Genomic DNA, 22,944 nt, shown 5'->3' with positions numbered 1-22,944 from the left:
TCACTTGCGCTTTGGTGTGTTTTTCCAAACTCCTCAAAGCAGTCTCGAAATAATGTTCCCCGTATTCGCTTTTTTGTTCCTGTCCGAGCTGTTTCCACATGTCTTTCGCTTGATCGATTATATGCTGGTCGGATAACCAAGACGAACCGGAAGTTAGTTCACCAGGTGCCACCACCACCACGTCCACACCTCTACTTTTCAGTTCTTTTCTCAAACATTCGGCTTGGGATTCCAGCGCCGCCAATAATCCGCAATGTATACCTCGAACCGGCGACGAGACTCTGCATAAACCGGAAGTAACCATGACGATGCGTCCTTTGGCGCGCCGTACTAAAGGTAACATGATCTGGGTGACACGCGTCGGGCCGATAAAATTAATATCGGTCGCTTTCTTGATCACCTAAGAGTGACATTTGACAGATGACAGGTATAATATAACAAAGATCGTTTCCATAGAATAATAATTATTTTTTGTATTGGAATTTATCACGTATTTTTATAATAAACCAAAAATAACGTTTTTTAAAGTTTTTTTTGAATATATCCCGTAATAATGATCTCAAAATAGAGTTGCAAGTTGTTGACTAATATATTTCGTGACGTATGTACTAAATTTATTTTTGAAAAAATTTAATAGGCGGCGGCATCATTAAATGTAACACTGACCGTATCCACTCAATTCTATAATTACGTAAACAAAAATTTTCGTAACCAAAATTATATATAAACACATAAAAATAAAAAAATAATTTCGAAATATAAAACTATCGAAAAAAAATTTTTTTTTTTGGTGGAATAAATGTTATATATGTATATCTAACCTTACCTGTGGTGGAATCCATTCGATCTCCCCTAACGCTACCCACGATTGCGCATGAACGACGGCCCAAAGCCCCGGAGCTCCGTCTGGTAAATGTTCGACGGCGTAAAGGGAGGCGGCTAAAATTTGTGTTTCCGATGCGACATCTAGTTGTAGCACGTGTAATCTACCGGAACATACTTCTTTTAATTCCTCCGCCGCCGAGCTAGTCGACGCGTTTTGAAATCCCGCGAAAACTGTGAAACCTTGTTCGTCGAGCTGTCGAGCTAGGGCGCTACCTACTCTAGAATCGCAGCCGGTTATTAAAACCGCTTTACCTGCTGCTGTTACCTGTACGATAATTAATAATCATACCATATACTTATATCGAAATAAAATATTTATATATTGATTCAAATAACTGTTATTTTTCTATCATCTCTATTTAGATTTTCTTATTTGACATATATATCGTTTATACATAGATTATAAATGACCGTAGAGGGATTTTCATAAACATAATGACGTTGCCTATTCGATTTATTCATTTCTAATACAATTATCAGAATATCTGATAAAAATTGTGAATAACCTTTTCTTTTTAATGAAAAATCTATAAAATTTTTTATATCAAATTATTGATGTACCAATTAATTAATTAACCATCGTTAATATTAAATATTGAAACCGCTAATCAATCCTAGTTTGTCTATGGGGGAAATATAACAAACAACTTTTTATCAAAGATGGCTTCTTAAGATTATCAATAGTGTTATTGACTCAGCAGTGATGCCGGTTATACTTGTTTTTGATAAAAATACTATTTTCATTCTAAACAATTTAATTTTGATATTCTGAAGTTTTTTTCTTTATAAAACGTGTTTCATATTTATTATATATTCATTAAATATTATTTTCCATCGAATTAATGGAATTTTTTCATTTCTAAAAATAATATATCTATGTCGCATTTACGAATAAAAAATACGTATTTACCTGTTGATAGGTAAACATCCGATTGTATTTTCGAATTTACACGTTGTTTATTTGTTTCATAACTAGTTTAATTCAAAAATAATGTCGAACGCGTGTTGATAAAATCATTATTCGTTGCATAATTTACTTGTATATAACAAAAACAACTTTTGCAACACAAAAATTCGATTTTTTCTTCGAAAAAAAATGCTAAAACGCTATCTAATTGTTTAAAATTTAATTAACAACGTTTCGTTTTTACAATAAGAAGTTTGGCAACCCGGTTTTCTAATGCGTCATAAAACAGCCTACTGCTATAATAAAGAAATGCACGCTTTTCAATTGTTCTTATGCTGCATCTCTGTTCCACTTACGATTCCTCTCTCCAATACTCTTTTTCTTTAGTAAAATGTGCTAACGATGTTTTTGGTCAAATGAGTTTCAATATATTCAAAAGACAATTTATATTCAATTGAATTTGAATAATTTATTTTTTTGTTATATAATGACATTAAAGAACTTGGAAAAAGAAAATTTTCATCGGAAAAATTCAATTATTAAAATACGTTAAAGTGAAGTATTTTCTTGGATACTTGTCAATGACATAAAGTTTTATACACTAAGAAAACTGCTTTGGTGAAATTGGAATTTGTAAAACGTAAGATCCTTAGGTCAAATACGTGTTATACAATAAAATAAAATACCGATCGAGACACAATAAATTCCTAAACTAACCCCTATTTAATGCAACGTTAATTATTCTCTGCTGGGTTGTAAAATCGACATTATGAGCTTGATATACCCTCACTGATAGGAAATAACGTCAATTTGTCAATTAGTTCATAGTCTCGCCAATTTAACTTGCTCTAAACGAAGTTGTGTATACAGGGAGTGATTAAAATACATGTCTTATTTTCCAAAGTTTACATACCTTCAGATTGTGATAGAATAGTACGGCTCCTATAGTAACAATTGTAAACCATATAAACAACGTAAAAGTCGTAACTTCCCATATTTTTAACACGTTCAAGGCGTTACTAACGAGTACGGCTGTCGCGTGACAAAAAATGACAGGTAATAAACACCTATCGAGAATATCCCACGGGACTTCCTGTTGTCCGGCGGTTTTTCCACTTTGCTGACCCAAAGCTATCGAAGTTCTTCGAATCGACGCTCTTCTCATCGAATCCACCGGTAGACTCATAGCCGGCAAGGTCTTTATAGAAGATCTTCTTTTGAATGGTCCACTCATGATTGTAGCTGAAAAATATATGAAAAGATATTTACGAACGCTCCTCACAAAGGAACGCTCCTGATGGGTTTAACTGAAATATAAGATGACGTAAATTGATTTTACGAGACAACAACAGTGTTGCCGGATATATAAATAACAAAATATTTACGTAATATCAAAATGTTTTATATTTAAGAACGCTCCTCACAAATGAACGTTCCTATTGAGTTTAACCAAAATTCCAGATGGCGATGATTTCAACAAACAACAGTGATGCCAGATTAATATTATTGAAAATTATATTGTTGTGACAAAAAAATTCTTTTGAAGTTTATAGCGAATAAAAGGATAATGATCAAATATTACAAAAAACGAACAGGACCGAACTTAAACTAAATATATGAGTGTATATTAAAATATAAAATGACGTGACACAATTAACATACAAAATTTGTACGATAATTAACACCCAGAATTATGTTATTTGCACTCTATTTTCCATTTCTTGGTCACGTAGGTGATTATTAATCCAGATTAATCTATATGTTGATGCTAATTTCATATGAGACACGAATACACGTACATTTGAATTTACACTTCCTGGAATGGAGCTCGAAATTTGTTTACAATGGAATTTATGCTAATACCTAATTCAAGATAAATAAATAGACTTGGCAACATGTTATTACTAGATTTGTCTAATGGAAAAGCACTATAATTCTGTGATAAGCTACATAAACAGTAATACGAGGGGCAATGAGAATTTAGTATATGGACTACAAATTGTATTTAGAATATTTTTTTTACGTTTGGATATAACGATATTTATGCATTTCGATGTGGAATGTTTTTTTATACTACATTTAAATTATCGGGTTTATTACCTTAGGGTAAACTAAATTTATTTACATTGTTTGGAAATCTGGTATGTTTTTCAAATCGAATTTATTTAATATAAAAGAAACAACAAAACCGAGAATCCCACGACTTGGCAAAATGTCAAAGTATTCTGGATTCAATATCTACGTGAACTTTAGTTATCAAAATCTACAGGGTGCGTAAAAAATACATTATAAAATCGATCGAGATATTGTAGAGTATTACATCACTCAATTAAGTCCTATGATTGATACGCAGATGTCGCTGCCATTGTCAAATCCATATGACGTTTATGAAGTACCAATTTTCCACAAACTTTGTATGAGATTTCAAAAAATGTAATCAAAATAATTTCGTGTGTTAATTTATCATTGCTTCTTGATGTTATCCGGACTCTGCTCCATCTAAAATAACCATATGTTTAATTGGAGTGGTATTTGTGACAATGGATGAAACATGGATCTATCAATTCACTCCGGAATCAAAACGATCACCATCTGAGTGGACTGCAACCAGTGAATCACGTCCAAAGGCACAACAGTCAGTTGGGAACGTTATGGCTTCAGTATTTTGGGATACCCATGTAATATTGCTCACCAATTATCTCCAAAATGGAGAGATAATCCAAAGAGAATACTGCAAAGAGTTGTTGGGTCGATTGAACGAAAAAATCAAGGAAAAAACGACTGTTTCATCAAGACAATGCACCGATTCACAAGTCGATGGCAACGATGTTTGAATTGGAGGAATTGCACTTCGAATGGCTTCCTCATCCACCGTATAGTGCAGATCTGCCCCCCAGTGACTACTGGCTATTCCCTGATCTTATCTCTTCTTATTTAATATGAAGGTAAGAACAAATTAGGATGAAAAAATGGAGAAAACAAAAAATAAAAACAAACCAGAAGGTTTTGAAGACATAAGAAAACAATCCAAAAGTACTACCACATATAAAGGGTGCAAACAATTCGGGAGGGAATAGATGACGTGAAAATGATGCCGCCAGAAAAAAATGCTCATACGTTTCTGAGTTATAGGCATTTAAAGTTGCGAAATAGTTAAAATCCGTAACTTTTACAAGGACAACCTGTACAATCTAAAGATAGCAAAAATGACTTATATAAAAGACAATGAAGAAGATGGTAAGAATATTTTGAAGAAATATTTGATATAGAAAATGAAAGAAACGAAAATGCAATCGAAGAAATAGCAAATGAAGAAAACTTCGAACAGAGAAGTTGGAGAACTAATAAATAAGGTGAAAAACAATAAAAGTCCAGGAGTTAATGGATTAAAAAAAAAAACAAAAACACGGCGGTGGACAGTTTAAAGAAGAAATAATCAATTTACTTTATCAGATTTGGAAAGCAGGGAAAATGCCAGAAAGGCAGACGAAACATTGTGCGAAAATTATAGAGGAATTGCTAGACGTCACATACAAAACATCAGCATCAATTTTGAAAAGAATATTGGAAAAAATTATTAGGAGAGTACCGAGGAGGATTTAGAAAAGGCAAAGGAACATCCGACCAAATTTTCATGATAGAACAGCTGAAAACTGCCTTTTATGAATACGGGATACGTGCACAGATACTTTTTGTTGATTTCAAAAGAGCTTATGATAGAGTGAACGGAAAAAAGTTGATCCAAATATTACGAGAAATGAACGAAATCAACACAACAAGGATTAAGACAAGGTACTATTTAATCTTATTCTATCTATCTAATTAAGAACGTCATCAATGTTTAGCTTATGCCGATGATGAATAAAGCAGAAGAGATAGACCTACACGTCAATAATGACAGAACGAAGAATGAATGTGGAAGCAAGACAAAAAACAATTTCAAAGATACATAAACGTTATGGGAGGCAAATAGGACTCGAGGAAGTAGAAAATTTCATCTATTTGGGTGTATCACCAGGTAATAAATGCCAAGAAGAAAAGGAAATCGAAATAAGAATTGCCACCAAAGTAACAGCTGAGCAGGCAGCCTTAGAAGGATATTAACATCAAAAAAGTTATACGGATTGACGAATGTTCGAATTCATAAAACAATTTTGAAACCTACGCCTGTGAAATCTGGGTAATGACGAATGAAACTAAACAGAAATTGGAAATCTGGGAGAAAGAAAGATTAAGAAGAATTGTTGGTCAACAATCAGAGTGCTTATAAAGACAAAAGGTTACAATGGCTAGGTCACTTTGAACGAAGACAAACTCTTAAAACGAATTGCATGAAAGATCCCAGAGGGCAAGAGAAAGACCAAGGAAGATCCCAGAAGGCAAGAGGCAGCCCATGGAAGATCCCAGATGGCAAGAGGCAGCCCATGGAAGAACCTAGAGGGCAAAAGGGAAAGAGGTAGTCCATGGAAGAACCCAGGGGGCAAGAGGGAAAGAGGTAGACCAAGAAAACGATGGAGGAAAGTAGTGGAAGAAGGCCTTACGAAGAGAAACGTCTAGAAATTGAGATAAAAAGCAAACCTATAGACCTAAATGGTCTGCAGTTCAAACTTCCAGCGCACTCCTTAATCCATTCCATTAAATTTCAAAATAACACACTTCAATAGATTTCTATTTCATACTAAGGGTATAAAGCCAAACGGTGTCTTATAAACAAAGATTATTAGTGTCCCGTATATATTTACTTTATACGAGGGTACGTTTAAATTTTATCTGTCAATACAACAAGTTGAAACTTGTAAGAACTGATTTATTTGATTATTATTTTTTAGGTGTTTATAATTGTAGTTTAGTCCTGTGAGACGCAGGAACGTGCTTTTGGACCAAGATATCTTGTGAAATTCGTATACGAATTGTTTTCGTTCTCGCAAATTCAGACTTGTAAGTTTTAAAATGGTTAAAACCAAGAAACCATCGGTTGAAGCTCTTCCTTTGAGCTTGGAGATAAAATACGTGCCAGGAGCCTCTAAAGCTACAACTGCTGAAGATAAACGTACTGTATTGATCAATAAACGTGATCGATGACTCATTGGACCAGAGATAGCAGCTCAGATCAATAATCTGGGGATCTGCCTTTGGGTACTTCTCAAGTGAATAGAAGATTGATAGAATCTGGAGTTTTTGGAAGGGTTGCAGTGAAGAAACCTTCTTTTGAAATGCCAAATTGAAATTAAGAGGTTGCAGAGGACTGAAGAACATGAAAATTGGACACATGAAGAGTGGGAGACGGTTTTAATGAGCTAACCAAAACTACTTAAGATAAACGTACTGTTTTGATCAATAAACGTGATCGATGATTCATTGGACCAGAGATAGCAGCCCAGATCAATAATCTGGGGATCTACTATGGGTACTTGTCAAATGAAAAATAAAGTGGTTGCTGTGGGTTGAAAAACATAAAATTTTGACGCATGTAGAGAGTGGGGGAGAGTTTTATGGAATGAATATCACGCAAACTATAAGATGGGCAAAAAATCATGACAGAATTAATCTGCTTCGAAATACTACCCTTATCTAGCAATTTATTTATCCCAATCCAAGCAGAGGAAACGAATCCTATATCAGGACCTTTAGAAATCTATTAATTATTTTCGTTTCGTGACTAGAATCCTTTCAAAATGAAAAACATTATCTTGTAAATTGATCAAACTTATTTTTTTGAAAATTAAAAATAAAATTTTTGGTCTCGGTCCAATTTTATTATATTTATTCCCATTAAACCGACTAATTGTGCCGGCTTTAATCTAATATCCTAATAGTCAAAACAAAATTTCACGGTTTTTATATTGACGTTAAAATTTTTACTGGCAATTTCATGTGGAAATTTTATTGTCGACTTAAAATGGCGAGAAATTTCAATTTAAGTAGAAAAAAAGACACCTTGAAACAAACTGCCCATATAATACAGTTTAAAATGATATAAGACTGAACACAACTATTTTAATCTATATTGTTATTAAAGATGACGTTATACAACTAAATTAGTACACCCTGTATATTTTTTTTATTATAGTTATATTATTACGAGTACGATTACTATTGGATTGGTGTTTTTCATATAAATTAGCATTCTAACTAATAAATTTATTAAAAATTTAAATCTTTCCCTGTATATTACAACGAAATAAATAAATAACAATAAAAATTAGTAGAATTAGTACCAAAGCAACATACGGTCGTTATTAATAAATCAAAAAATTCGAGAATGAAAAGTACGGAGTTTAACACTTACTCGAATGCAAAAACCCGGGAGACTGTGTCAAAAACTCAATTCGCGGGTCTCTGTCTATTTTAAAACATTCGAGTTATGCGTCGGATTCATAAATTATGTCTCCTACTTACACTATTTAAAATTAAACACCACAAATACCCCGAGATATCTGAATACCTTTAAATTCGACGTTGATTATTTGAATAAAAAAGTGCATACAACGTTTCGATATATAATTTGTCGAAAAATATTTTTTTAGAATATGGTGGTTCACCGAACTAACCTCAAAATATGTAGAAATAACGTAGTGGATGATAAAAAAAAAGAATGTTCTATTGGAAATTATGTTTATTTTTATTAAAATGTATACAAATCATTAAGTTCATTAAATAGAGACCTGCAATTCAAAAAAAAACAATTTACAACATGAAACAAGAAGCTAATTGGTTTCAAATATAAAATTGCGACAACAGCGACTAATTAATGCCTTTGAAATGATACAAATTGGTATTTTTCAGGAATTAATTTGAGATGAAATGATAATTAAAGTAATTAGCCTTTCGGTTTTATAAATTGAAGTAGAATGCAAATATTTTCAATTCAAAAACTTCGATTAGAGACATTTTGGAAACATTATCTCTCTATATATAATAGATTAAAAACTACACATAGATTGGAAAGATATTTAAACTACATTTTGAAAACTTGACTAAATTTTATATTGATATAATTTGAAAAAAGGAATTTAATCATTGCATATTAAAAATATTTTAATGCTTTTTAGTAAACCTAACCTCATTTTAGAACATAATTTTGTTGTATGATTAAACTTACCAATATAAAAAACTGTACCACTTCATTTGCACGTTATAGATTTTTATAAAACACTTATTATTTTGCACACGAAACTTCTAGATTTACAAGTATAAATGAATTTTTTTATACTTCGTCTAGAACTGAAGCGCGAAGGAATTGTTTTCCCTCCAAATCGTAATGACATATGACACTGTGTATAGGTAACACATTTTACATACATCAAATTATGTTAATGACTTCTACGAGGAGTTTTTTTGTTTGAAAATATTGAAGACAAAGCAAAATTACTATTAATTTTGATATAAAATTTTTCATAGAAGTTCGAAATGTTTATTTCGCGTATTATCTCGGAAAAATATGATCCCAAAGAGACGCATAAAATTTTATTTGTAAACTTTGACAGTTTGCGGCTATACTCACTGCAGCCATAATGTTTTTATACGTCAGGTGAATCGACTCGTTGACTCATTTATATCGAAAATATTTTCCATATAATAATTTTTGAAAAAATAGAAATTTATGTATTTAACATCGACCATTTTTCGTCTTAATGAAGTACTATGATGAAAATGAATATTAGAATAAATATTTTTATAAAATATATATGTCATAATATAGTTTTACAGGGTGACCCGTCATAAGAACTGACAAAGCGAAGGAATAGCTTAACATATGACAAGTAGAAGAAATTAACCTCTATACCAAGTTAAAGGGTCAGGTAGGGCACAAAATTTCAAAAATCCAAAAAAAAATGCAACCCTTTAAATTAAAAATATCAAATTCTGTACACAATATGATTCTGTTAAGTAAGTGTTTGTCATTTTTATTGTATTGACGTTCTCGAAAAGGATATAAATGGTAAAAATAAACCTTTTATTACTTGTTGAATCAATTGCTTTCTCATAAATAGCTCTATCCTTATGTTCCTCAATTGTTGCATAGAGGAAGCGAAATAAAGGGTAGCGCATTCTGCAGGTAAGATTATTTTATAAGCAACAGTGCGTTATGATGATATTCCACAGGTAGGTCGACGTCGACGGAGGAGACGGCTTCGGCGTCAGTGGTGACGGTAAAGTGGGAGCGGCCGATCGATGGGGACGGCACCGGCACGCAGCTCTACTACCGTCACCATCTACGGAGGGTAGAGGGTACATTTCCAAGGGTCAGGGTTGAAGGGACATATTAATATTGTTGCTGCTTCTTCTCTACTGTATCTTTTTTTATATACAAACGTATTTAATTACGAGAATGCCCTTAAGGAAAAAACGGGAAAAATCGCATTCTTTAGTCTAATAATTGAAATATAAGGAGGAGTATAAGTTTAATTAGCATTTCAAAGAGATAAATCGTTAATTAAAAGTTTTTCTTATAGAAAAAAAAATCTTTATGCCAATATTCATTATTTACACAATTTTCCGTAACTTTATAATAAACTGATCAAAAAATATTAATTAATTAGTCAAATACCTTTGAAATATTAAAAATTTCAATAAAAAGCTATGGAATATACGGGGGTTTTTAAAAAAATTAGTTTCTAATAAGCGGACAACCCTGTATATTTTCCTCTGGTATTTTTACATCTAAATACATTTTATGAATATAATAGAAACCCACACTTAGTAATTTTTCGAATAGAAAAGTTCGATTTTATAGAAAACTGGGTTAAATAGGAAAAAAATACTCGAAATTCCCTTACTAACCACCGTCCTACGCAACGGGGATATTCGGCGCTATAAGGACCATTAAATCAGTTGTCCGCCCCCGCTACATTCCACTAGTCAACAACCAAAATGATCTCAATAACTTTTCAACTACAAAATGTAGTTTTCATTATTAATCTGTTATTTTCTAGCGGAAATGAAAAATTTGATAAAATATAGACTAAACACATTACATACTCGTATTGTGTGGTGCATAAAATTAATTAAGTCGAAGTTTTCACATAGCGCTGTTTCCTATTTTGTTAACGAGACGTCACACATAACGCACGTGTATTGTATGTTGCCTAAAATTTGATTATTAAATTTACATGATTTTACACTAAGAAACTGAATTTCTCGCATATACAGTTTGAAATTTAAAAAAATAAATATTGTGAATATATATTTCGAATAAAAAGTAACAAATTATTCAATTTCATATTAATTTTCGATAATATATAAAGCTTGTACAGTTTGAAATCGGTTTATTTATATTTTTTATGTATTATTTCAGTTTTTTTTGCAGTGTATGTAACACTTGACCTTAGATATAGTATATTAACAAATATTTATGGATGTTAAATGTCATTTATTGAAATATGAATTGAATTTATCATAGATCATCCCTATACAGTTCTTGACAGATTTAGTTTTCGTCATGTTATTGTCCTTGATTCGTTGAAAAGTAGGTCAAGAAAAACGTATCGTCAATTCTGCTACTGCTGCGTCACGTTGTTCTCGTATCAAATATATTCGAGTGTTAAAAGCTTACAAATTTACACCGAAACAATATTAATAAACAGTAGCGGCTCTTGACTTCGAAAAAATTATTTCAACTACTCAACATTGAATACGAGGGTTGTCACATATTTGAGCTTACATCGGAAAATTTCCTCTAATATTTCAGCAATTTCGAAGGTTTTGTTTTTGTTTGACAATCTCTTAGTGAGTCGCTGTGGAGATTTTTGTGAAAATAAACTTTTTTTTATCATTTCATTCTTGGTAGATATGAAGCATACGTTCGAGGTCTTTTTTGACAACACTGTTGCTAGGTTAAAGTCTGGCACGCTTAAAAGACATTCAAGTTCACCGTAAAGTCTCATAACCTCAAACCTCAACGTACCGATTGAAGTAAATCAGAATTTTTTTTGTAGAAAATATAGAAATTATTTTTTCTCCGTGCCTCGTATGCTTTTAGGTTGAATTTATGTTTAAATGGTGATTAAAACAAGAAGTTTAGAGATTTTATGACATTGAATTATTTAAAATGTATTTTGAAATTATGAATTTATATATATATATATATATATATATATATATATATATATATATATATATATATATATATATATATATATATATATATATAAGTGAACGTGGGATTCCGGTCCTGCAGGATTCGTTGGTGGCGGCTTCGAGTATTGAGATGTGGTGGGGAGACGGGGCCGGTGCCGCGTGGGCGGCCCACTGCACGACTACGACATTCATTGCCGCCGCCAACTTCAGTCGCGTCCTCCTAGCCGTCTAGATCGCACACAAATACATTAAACAGAAATTCTCTCTCGAGTTGAACTGCCAAAAACTCGGGGGAGAAGCGAGAGGGTAGCCCGCGAGCCGCCGCTAGTATCCCTAGGAAATAATAGGAAAAGCAACAAGTGTTAAGATGTCGGTAACTTAATTTGAATTAAGATATGTGGGCAGTGTGGGCCTTGTGGGCAGGCCTATGGGTAGCGGCCGTGGCCACGCCGCGCCAACCGATGCATTTCGATAAAGACTCTACCCTGAGGCGGCAAATGCCACATCCGTTTTGGCAGAAGAGGCACCAGGTGAACGCCGCAGCAGCGCGCCCACCTCCCGACGAACTCAGGGACTTCCAGCAGCATTTAGATGCAGTCAATTCACAGCTGATGCTCAGGTCTCCCAGGGGGCAAAGGCAATATGACGTGCCACAAATAGGTAAGATAATATTCCAAGGTATTCGACACAAAAAATTTTCTCATTTCATTCTCATTTTTGTAGATATGTTGTAATGATTTAAATTCATATGAAATATGTAAAATTTGCAGTGGAAAAAATTGTTGCCTCGAATTATCGATCTAAATTCGCTCTCAAAGGCAACGGCTACACTGATTTGTCTACAGACTACAGGTAGATATCGCATTCGGAATGTTTAACCTTTGATTCATGCATATTTTTTCATTTTGGAGACCCGTAAATTAATAGCCACACCTCGTATATCCACAAACTTTGATATGAATCCCATTTAAAATGTTATCCACATTATTTTCTTATACAGAGTGTCCCGGGATGCAAAAAATTCGGGAGTGCGTAGAAGACGTGAAAATAATGCTGTGATATAAAAAAAATTCCCATATGTCCACTCGTTTCTGAGTTATAGGCATTTAAAGTTGCGGAATCAGAATTTATTTTATTTTTAATTATATTTTCTAAATTATACTTTCGAACATTATGAATTTTGAATGGATGATTACGTAAATCCATGTATTTTGACGGATTAAATAATATACTTCTATCTGAAGACAGGGGCGGCTCACGCCCAATGGTTAACGATCCGTAACCTTTACTAAATATAACAAAAATAAATTTTTCAATAGATTTTTCGTTTAACTCGATAATATTTATGGTTTAGGAGATATTAAGATTTTTAGATCGTTGTACATGCCAAGGAAATTGTCGCTAATTAACATCACATCAATAATTGTTGCTATTTAGTTGCTGAAACCGCGGTTTTGTTGCTTAAGCCGTTCGCGAAAAATCGCTATTAATACTAAATTCATATAAATCTAGAATGAAATTTCGATAAATAAATAAATATCGAGTCAACTAGGGAACAAAATTTGTTGCTGCAAATAAGTACTACCGAAAATTAGAATAAAAAGACGAATTTTTTATGCTAGCAGTAATTTTCTTGAAACATGCTAACTTGAACTGGACTTGTTGCACGAAAAACAGCAACAGCCTAAAGAATAAGCAACAAAATAGAAAATGAAAATCGGCCGATTCTTTCGATCAGCAAAACATGTTTTTCGTTTTTTTTTCGACAACAATAACTCACGAACGAATCAACCGATTTTGACCAACTTGGCGGCAATCGATGTGGTTTTTTTATGTTAAGAGCTGATTAGTTTTTGTAATGGATCGATAAAGCAGTTTAAAAGTTATTTCGAAAAAACCACGTTTGAAATTTTTTTTTTCGAATTCCTGAAATCTGCCGGTCCGAATCGGTTCAAATTGTACTTCAAACTGAGTTTGGATAAGCCCTTTCTAATAGTTCCAACCGCGATGGAATCGCTCGAGTCATTCAAAATTTATAAAAGAGATTCACATACATACATACACACACACATACGTACAGACGTACGGATATCATCGCGGAAATATTCGGGGAAGCTTCCTAGGACCTCAAAACGTCGAGATCTGAGGGAAAAAACGGGTTAAAATCAATAATTTCCATATTTTTGAAAATTTTCAATTTTCTTAGCGGAACGTTAGAAAAAAATACTTATTTTCGTTTTTCTTTGTCCAATGATAACTCGCAAACAAATCAACTAATTTCGACCAGACTGTCGGCGATCGAAGTGGTTTTTTGAGGTTAAGAGTTTTTGAAATCGATCAGTAGAGCCTTTTAAAAATCATTCCAAAAGGACTACATTTAAAAATCGATTGTGTTGCTTATTATTTAGACTCATTTGAACATTGTTCAATGTAGCAAATAAATTTCTTTAAAATTTGATGTTCAACAAGTGAATTTCAAGGTAGCATGTCTTCAAAAAATTGTTGCTGATCGAAAGGATCGGCCGATTTTCAGTCTCCATTTTGTTGTTTATTCCTTAGGCTCATTTGAACATTGTTCAATGTTGCAATTAAATCTTCTCTTTGTTTTTCGCGCAACAAGTCGAGTTCAAGTTAGCATGTTTCAAGAAAATTACTGCTAGCATAAAAAATTCGTCTTTTTTTTCTAATTTTCGGTAGTACTTACTTACAGCAACAAATTTTTGTTGCCTACTAGACTCGATATTTATTGATTTATCGAAATTTTATGCTAGATTTATATGAATTTAGCATTAATAGCGATTTTTCGCGAACGGCTTAAGCAACAAAATCGCGGTTTCAGCAACTAAATAGCAACAATTATTGATGTGATGTTAATTAGCAACAATTTCCCTGGCATGTAGAACAATCTAAAAATCTTAATATCTCCTAAACCATAAATATTATCGAATTAAACGAAAAATCGATTGAAAAATTTATTTTTGTTATATTTAGTGAAGGTTACGGACCGTTAACCATTGGGCGTGAGCCGCCCCTGTCTTCAGATAGAAGTATATTATTTAATCCGTCAAAATACATGGATTTACGTAATCATCCATTAAAAATTCATAATGTTCGAAAGTATAATTTAGAAAATATAATTAAAAATAAAATAAATTCTGATTCCGCAACTTTAAATGCCTATAACTCAGAAACGAGTGGACATATGGGAATTTTTTTTATATCACAGCATTATTTTCACGTCTTCTACGCACTCCCGAATTTTTTGCATCCCGGGACACTCTGTATAAGAAAATAATGTGGATAACATTTTAAATGGGATTCATATCAAAGTTTGTGGATATACGAGGTGTGGCTATTAATTTACGGGTCTCCAAAATGAAAAAATATGCATGAATCAAAGGTTAAACATTCCGAATGCGATATCTACCTGTAGTCTGTAGACAAATCAGTGTAGCCGTTGCCTTTGAGAGCGAATTTAGATCGATAATTCGGGGCAACAATTTTTTCCACTGCAAATTTTACAGATTTCATATGATTTTAAAACATTAAAAGTCCAAATATCTACAAAAATGAGATGAATAAATAAAATATAGCAACAATTTCCTTGGCATTTATAACGATCTAAAAATCTTCATATCTCCTAATTCATAAATATTATGGAGTTAAACAAAGAGTACATTTTTGTTAAAAAATCGATTGAAAAATTCATTATTGTTATCTTTAGATCGTACAGGTTGTCCCTGTAAAAGTTATAAACTGTTAACCATCGGGCATGAGCCGCCCCTGGCTCACTACGTGGACATACGTAATCATCCATTAAAAATTCATATTGTTCGAATGTATAATTTGGAAAATATACTCAAATATCACCATTGTTTTCACGTCATCTACTCCCTTTCGAGTTTTTTGCATCAATTCCCGTACCACTCTGTATCATTCGACCTGAAGATTAATTTTATGTTTATTACGTCATCATGAAACCTACTACTTTAAAAGTTGTGATTATTAATTTCCGGATTTTCTTTTCTGTACATCCGAAAGCGTTGAGCTTGTTTTTTGATTGGAGAATTTTCTTTCCGAGTTTGTGAAATTAAATTTTAGCCGAGAAAGCGAAGAAGATTCGAATTGGATCGTGGGCGAAGATAAAAATTCACAATGCTTATATTATTATATTAATGCGAAAATATGACTGGCATTCGAAATTCTAACAAATAGCTACTACACTACATCAAAAAAGTTATTGCGAGCTCTTGCTAGAACCAAAATTATGAGGAACTGTACTATCATATAGTACAGTGAACCAAGTAAATCACCTCGTAATTTTAAAGACCTTAAAATTCCAAGATAACCCCATGAATCTATAGAGAATTGAATTTGATGAAGAAAATGTAGAATGAAGTTTTTTATTTAAATCAATAATTTCTGAGTTATTCGCGATTAAACATTTTTTTACGAAAAACTCGAAAATTACGCATTTTCTGGAAAAAATTATTCTTATCAAAATAGAAGCTTATGAAAAAACAAAGAAATTAGTCAGTTTAAATTAAATTTTTCAAATAATACTCAGCAACTTATGAGTCATTGAAAGTCAATTTTTTCTTTTTAGTAAATTTATGCAGATTTGAGCTCAAATAACGGAAAAACGATCAATTTTCCAAAAAAATTGTGATAACCATTTTTGAAGTATTTTTTCAGACCTTTAAAATGAGCTTTTATAAAACCGTCTAGCTTGAAAATTAAGCGAGTTATGACGAAAATAGAAAAAACACGTTTTCCAACAGTTTTTCATGAAAAACTCGAAAATTACGCATTTTCTGGAAAAAATTATTCTTATCAAAATTGAAGCTTATGAAAAAACAAAGAAATTAGTCAGATTAAATTAAATTTTTCAAATAATACTCAGCAACTTATGAGTCACTGAAAGTCAATTTTTTCTATTTAGTAATTTTATGCAGAGGTTTGAGCTCAAATAACGGAAAAACGATCAATTTTCCAAAAAAATTGTGATAACCATTTTTGAAGAATTTTTTCAGACCTTTAAAATGAGCTTTTATAAACCCGTCTAGCTTGAAAATTAAGCGAGTTATGACGAAAATAGAAAAAACACGTTTTCCAACATTTTCACGAAAAACTCGAAAATTACGCATTTTCTGGAAAAAATTTTTCTTATCAAAATTGAAGCTTATGGAAAAAAAAAGAAATTAGTCAGTTTAAATTAAATTTTTCAAATAATACTCAGCAACTTATGAGTCACTGAAAGTCAATTTTTTCTTTTTAGTAAAATTATGCAGAGATTTGAGCTCAAATAACGGAAAAACGATCAATTTTCCAAAAAAATTGTGATAACCATTTTAAAAGTACTTTTTCAGACCTTTAAAATGAGCTTTTATAAAACCGTCTAGCTTGAAAATTAAGCGAGTTATGACGAAAATAGAAAAAACACGTTTTCCAACAGTTTTTCATGAAAAACTCGAAAATTACGCATTTTCTGGAAAAAATTATTCTTATCAAAATAGAAGCTTATGAAAAAACAAAGAAATTAGTCAGTTTAAATTAAATTTTTCAAATAATACTCAGCAACTTATGAGTCATTGAAAGTCAATTTTTTCTTTTTAGTAAATTTATGCAGATTTGAGCTCAAATAACGGAAAAACGATCAATTTTCCAAAAAAATTGTGATAACCATTTTTGAAGTATTTTTTCAGACCTTTAAAATGAGCTTTTATAAAACCGTCTAGCTTGAAAATTAAGCGAGTTATGACGAAAATAGAAAAAACACGTTTTCCAACAGTTTTTCATGAAAAACTCGAAAATTACGCATTTTCTGGAAAAAATTATTCTTATCAAAATTGAAGCTTATGAAAAAACAAAGAAATTAGTCAGTTTAAATTAAATTTTTCAAATAATACTCAGCAACTTACGAGTCACTGAAAGTCAATTTTTTCTTTTTAGTAATTTTATGCAGAGATTTGAGCTCAAATAACGGAAAAACGATCAATTTTCCAAAAAAATTGTGATAACCATTTTTGAAGTATTTTTTCAGACCTTTAAAATGAGCTTTTATAAACCCGTCTAGCTTGAAAATTAAGCGAGTTATGACGAAAATAGAAAAAACACGTTTTCCAACATTTTCACGAAAAACTCGAAAATTACGCATTTTCTGGAAAAAATTTTTCTTATCAAAATTGAAGCTTATAAAAAAACAAAGAAATTAGTCAGTTTAAATTAAATTTTTCTAATAATACTCAGCAACTTATGAGTCACTGAAAGTCAATTTTTTCTTTTTAGTAAATTTATGCAGAGATTTGAGCTCAAATAACGGAAAAACGATCAATTTTCCAAAAAAATTGTGATAACCATTTTTGAAGTATTTTTTCAGACCTTTAAAATGAGCTTTTATAAAACCGTCTAGCTTGAAAATTAAGCGAGTTATGACGAAAATAGAAAAAACACGTTTTCCAACAGTTTTTCATGAAAAACTCGAAAATTACGCATTTTCTGGAAAAAATTATTCTTATCAAAATTGAAGCTTATGAAAAAACAAAGAAATTAGTCAGTTTAAATTAAATTTTTCAAATAATACTCAGCAACTTATGAGTCACTGAAAGTCAATTTTTTCTTTTTAGTAATTTTATGCAGAGATTTGAGCTCAAATAACGGAAAAACGATCAATTTTCCAAAAAAATTGTGATAACCATTTTAAAAGTACTTTTTCAGACCTTTAAAATGAGCTTTTATAAAACCGTATAGCTTGAAAATTAAGCGAGTTATGACGAAAGTAAGTTAAGAAACTCGAATTTGAAAAAAAATGTCTGTAAATTTGACACCATGTGCGTCAAAATTAAAATCAATCGTAGCCCTTATAAAATTATCTTTGTTTAAGCCTTAACAACATGTTCCAAAAGTTTGAATGGTTTGGAACGCGTATATTTTGAAAAAAAGTTATTTAATGTGAAATTTTTTTTCGATTTTTTAAAAAAAAGTTATTTTTTCAAAATATTTCAAAAACCATTGGATCAACGAAACAATTTTTTTGTAACTAAAATTTAGCTTTTATTTTACTGAACATTTTACTTTTTTTTAAACTCACGTAGCTTGAAAATTAAACGAGAAATAAGCGTTTAAAGTATTGATTTCAATGCTAATGAAGAGTCTTTTTTACCCAAAATTCTCTGGAGAAGAGGGCCTAGAAGGGTTACAACTCTCATGATTTTGTAGCTTATGAAATTACCTACAAAATGATATATGGATGAATGCAAAAAGCTTAAAGGAAAGCCGAGTTATTATTAAAAAACCGAATACATTTTCCTAGAGATAATGCTGGAAAATCACGAAACGTCCAAGTTTTGATCTTTTTGGAGTATTTTGTATAATTGTCCTCCTGTTGAAGAAAGTTAAAGTTAAATTATAGACGTATACTTTAAAAATCAAGTTAATTAATATTTATAGGGGGTAAAAAATTGTAGAAATATTTCATTATATCAGAAGCAACATTTCATTTTCATTTTCTTAAAGAAATCCATTACTTTAAGCTTTAAAAAAATTTTTTCACTAATTTTTCTGATAAGGGGTAGTTTTTAGGGTTTAAATTAAATTAAAAACTTATGAATCAGGTTATATTTAAATTATATATATTTTTTCTACTTAAAATCGAAAATAAAATGATTTCATACTTTCAGCCGTTTTTTAAATAACTGTATTAGGGTAGTTTTTAAGGGTAGTTACATATAAAAAATAGAAATATTACTTACATTGTAAAAAAACAATAATTTCACATGTTTGTACATAATGAGCCCTATAACTGCTTCCATTTAGTAATTTGCAATTTTTTCCATTCTGAGGGGTGGTTTTTGGTGGTTACATTATTAAAAATATTGAGGGTCAGATTTCTTATACTTGAAAAAAAAATTTCCCCAATTACGATCCAAAATAAAAAAAATTTCATGGTTTTTAGCACATTTTTTAAATAATCTTTGTATGAGGGATCGTTTTTAAGGGTAGGTGAGTTGTAAAATATCAAAATATCAAAGTCATGATACAAAACAATCAACATTTATTATATTTGAACATAACTATAGCCCATTACCGCTTTAATTCATTAAATTTCAATTTATTGGAGTAAGGGGTGATTTTCACCCCTTAAAAATAAAAAGTATACTCCGCGACCAAGTCAGGTTTGAAGAGGAGGGTAAGATGAACTTAATTCCAAATTTTCAAGAAGATCGATGAAGGTTTTTACTAATTGGCGATCTGATAGAGGCAGGATGACAGCTTCATATATCAACAACATCAAGAAATCGTCATCTTTCAGTGGACAGTAAGAGAAGATTCCTGAAAAACCTGCGTTTCGTCCAAAACTCATCCAGCTCATCGACAAACACCCCTGCGTTTTGCAGTGGACCATCAGAATTGTACGTTGGATCAATGAGGATCTGCTGTGTTCTCAGATAAGACCAGAATATGCCCAAGGGATCGATTTGCTGCTTTGAATAGCAGATTGCTTGCGAAGGTGGTTCCCGTATGATCTGGGGTGCAATTTCTATAGGAAAACGAACCAACTTTGTGTTTATTCGTATGGGCAATCATGTTAATAAAAGAAGAGGTTTAACGACTGATAGATATATAAAGAAAATTTTGGAAATTGATGTTTTACTTTACGTTGAGTACATTGGAAACGAGTTTACCTTTATGCATGACGATGCAAGAGAGCACACCTCCAGATTATATTGCACAAGTTGGTTATCGGGTTATCGCGTGCAAGCTGCAAATCTAGGGAGAAATCTAGTTACTTTTGGCTCAGCTACCAACCTGTCTATCAGGTTTTAAGAGCAAGATATAATTATTGACAGCGATCCGCTGATCACTTTTTCACTTCGTTACTTACTTAGTTTTGTTATCATCATTGTTAAACCGGTCACTAAATAATTAATCAAATTTTAGGTTAGGTATTTGTTGAACTCGCTCATTGAATTTTTATTAGTCGCAGCTATGATGCAATGACTTTAGGCTCATTTGAACATTGTTCAATGTAGCAACTAAATTTCTTTAACATTTTTTGTTCAACAAGTGAATTTCAAAGTAGCATTTATTCAAAAAACTGTTTCTGATCGAAAAGATCAGCCGATTTTCAGTTTCCATTTTGTTGTTTATTCTTAAGGTTCATTTGAACATTGTTCAATGTAGCAACTAAATTTCTTTAACATTTTTTGTTCAACAAGTCAAATTCAAAGTAGCATTTATTCAAAAAACTGTTTCTGATCGAAAAGATCAGCCGATTTTCAGTTTCCATTTTGTTGTTTATTCTTAAGGTTCATTTGAACATTATTCAATGTAGCAACTAAATTTCATTAACATTTTTTGTTCAACAAGTGAATTTCAAAGTAGCATTTATTCAAAAAACTGTTTCTGATCGAAAAGATCAGCCGATTTTCAGTTTCCATTTTGTTGTTTATTCTTAAGGTTCATTTGAACATTGTTCAATGTAGCAACTAAATTTCTTTAACATTTTTTGTTCAACAAGTGAATTTCAAAGTAGCATTTATTCAAAAAACTGTTTCTGATCGAAAAGATCAGCCGATTTTCAGTTTCCATTTTGTTGTTTATTCTTAAGGTTCATTTGAACATTGTTCAATGTAGCAACTAAATTTCTTTAGCATTTTTTGCTCAACAAGTCAATTTGAAAGTAGCATTTATTCAAAAAACTGTTTCTGATCGAAAAGATCAGCCGATTTTCAGTTTCCATTTTGTTGTTTATTCTTAAGGTTCATTTGAACATTGTTCAATGTAGCAACTAAATTTCATTAACATTTTTTGTTCAACAAGTCAAATTCAAAGTAGCATTTATTCAAAAAACTGTTTCTGATCGAAAAGATCGGCCGATTTTCAGTTTCCATTTTGTTGTTTATTCTTAAGGTTCATTTGAACATTATTCAATGTAGCAACAAAATTTCTTCAACATTTTTTGTTCAACAAGTCAATTTCAAGGTAGCATTTATTCAAAAAACTGTTTCTGATCGAAAAGATCAGCCGATTTTCAGTTTCCATTTTGTTGTTTATTCTTAAGGTTCATTTGAACATTGTTCAATGTAGCAACTAAATTTCTTTAACATTTTTTGTTCAACAAGTGAATTTCAAAGTAGCATTTATTCAAAAAACTGTTTCTGATCGAAAAGATCAGCCGATTTTCAGTTTCCATTTTGTTGTTTATTCTTAAGGTTCATTTGAACATTGTTCAATGTAGCAACTAAATTTCTTTAACATTTTTTGTTCAACAAGTGAATTTCAAAGTAGCATTTATTCAAAAAACTGTTTCTGATCGAAAAGATCAGCCGATTTTCAGTTTCCATTTTGTTGTTTATTCTTAAGGTTCATTTGAACATTATTCAATGTAGCAACTAAATTTCATTAACATTTTTTGTTCAACAAGTCAAATTCAAAGTAGCATTTATTCAAAAAACTGTTTCTGATCGAAAAGATCAGCCGATTTTCAGTTTCCATTTTGTTGTTTATTCTTAAGGTTCATTTGAACATTATTCAATGTAGCAACAAAATTTCTTCAACATTTTTTGTTCAACAAGTGAATTTCAAAGTAGCATTTATTCAAAAAACTGTTTCTGATCGAAAAGATCAGCCGATTTTCAGTTTCCATTTTGTTGTTTATTCTTAAGGTTCATTTGAACATTGTTCAATGTAGCAACTAAATTTCTTTAACATTTTTTGTTCAACAAGTGAATTTCAAAGTAGCATTTATTCAAAAAACTGTTTCTGATCGAAAAGATCAGCCGATTTTCAGTTTCCATTTTGTTGTTTATTCTTAAGGTTCATTTGAACATTGTTCAATGTAGCAACTAAATTTCTTTAACATTTTTTGTTCAACAAGTGAATTTCAAAGTAGCATTTATTCAAAAAACTGTTTCTGATCGAAAAGATCAGCCGATTTTCAGTTTCCATTTTGTTGTTTATTCTTAAGGTTCATTTGAACATTATTCAATGTAGCAACTAAATTTCATTAACATTTTTTGTTCAACAAGTCAAATTCAAAGTAGCATTTATTCAAAAAACTGTTTCTGATC

At 31.3% G+C, this 22,944-nt stretch overlaps 2 protein-coding genes across 6 annotated transcripts in view; one reads left to right on the top strand and one right to left on the bottom strand.

Moving 5' to 3' along the window:
* Positions 1-22,944, bottom strand: part of LOC130902369 (D-beta-hydroxybutyrate dehydrogenase, mitochondrial) — a 34,074-nt gene that overhangs the window by 1,973 nt on the left and 9,157 nt on the right. For 2 of the 5 annotated variants that reach the window (XM_057814466.1, XM_057814467.1), the window contains exons 2-4: positions 2,706-3,034; positions 827-1,150; positions 5-400 (exon numbers count right to left, since the gene is read on the bottom strand). In XM_057814466.1, coding sequence (XP_057670449.1) covers positions 5-400; positions 827-1,150; positions 2,706-3,026 — 1,041 coding nt within the window. In that variant the 5' untranslated portion in view covers positions 3,027-3,034. Of the gene's footprint in view, positions 1-4; positions 401-826; positions 1,151-2,705; positions 3,035-8,023; positions 8,139-8,894; positions 9,073-22,944 lie in introns of those variants that run through there. The other 3 variants (XM_057814469.1, XM_057814471.1, XM_057814470.1) reach the window with 3 other exon arrangements.
* Positions 12,081-22,944, top strand: part of LOC130902370 (uncharacterized) — a 66,498-nt gene continuing 55,634 nt past the window's right edge. Inside the window, exon 1 of the mRNA XM_057814472.1 lies at positions 12,081-12,532. Coding sequence (XP_057670455.1) covers positions 12,268-12,532 — 265 coding nt within the window. The 5' untranslated portion in view covers positions 12,081-12,267. The remainder of the gene's footprint in view (positions 12,533-22,944) is intronic.

The sequence above is a fragment of the Diorhabda carinulata genome, chromosome X (genome assembly GCF_026250575.1).
Source record: "Diorhabda carinulata isolate Delta chromosome X, icDioCari1.1, whole genome shotgun sequence".
NCBI lineage: Eukaryota > Metazoa > Arthropoda > Insecta > Coleoptera > Chrysomelidae > Diorhabda > Diorhabda carinulata.
The sequence above is the reverse complement of the archived record's forward strand: the minus strand, read 5'-3'. Positions and strand labels throughout refer to the sequence as shown.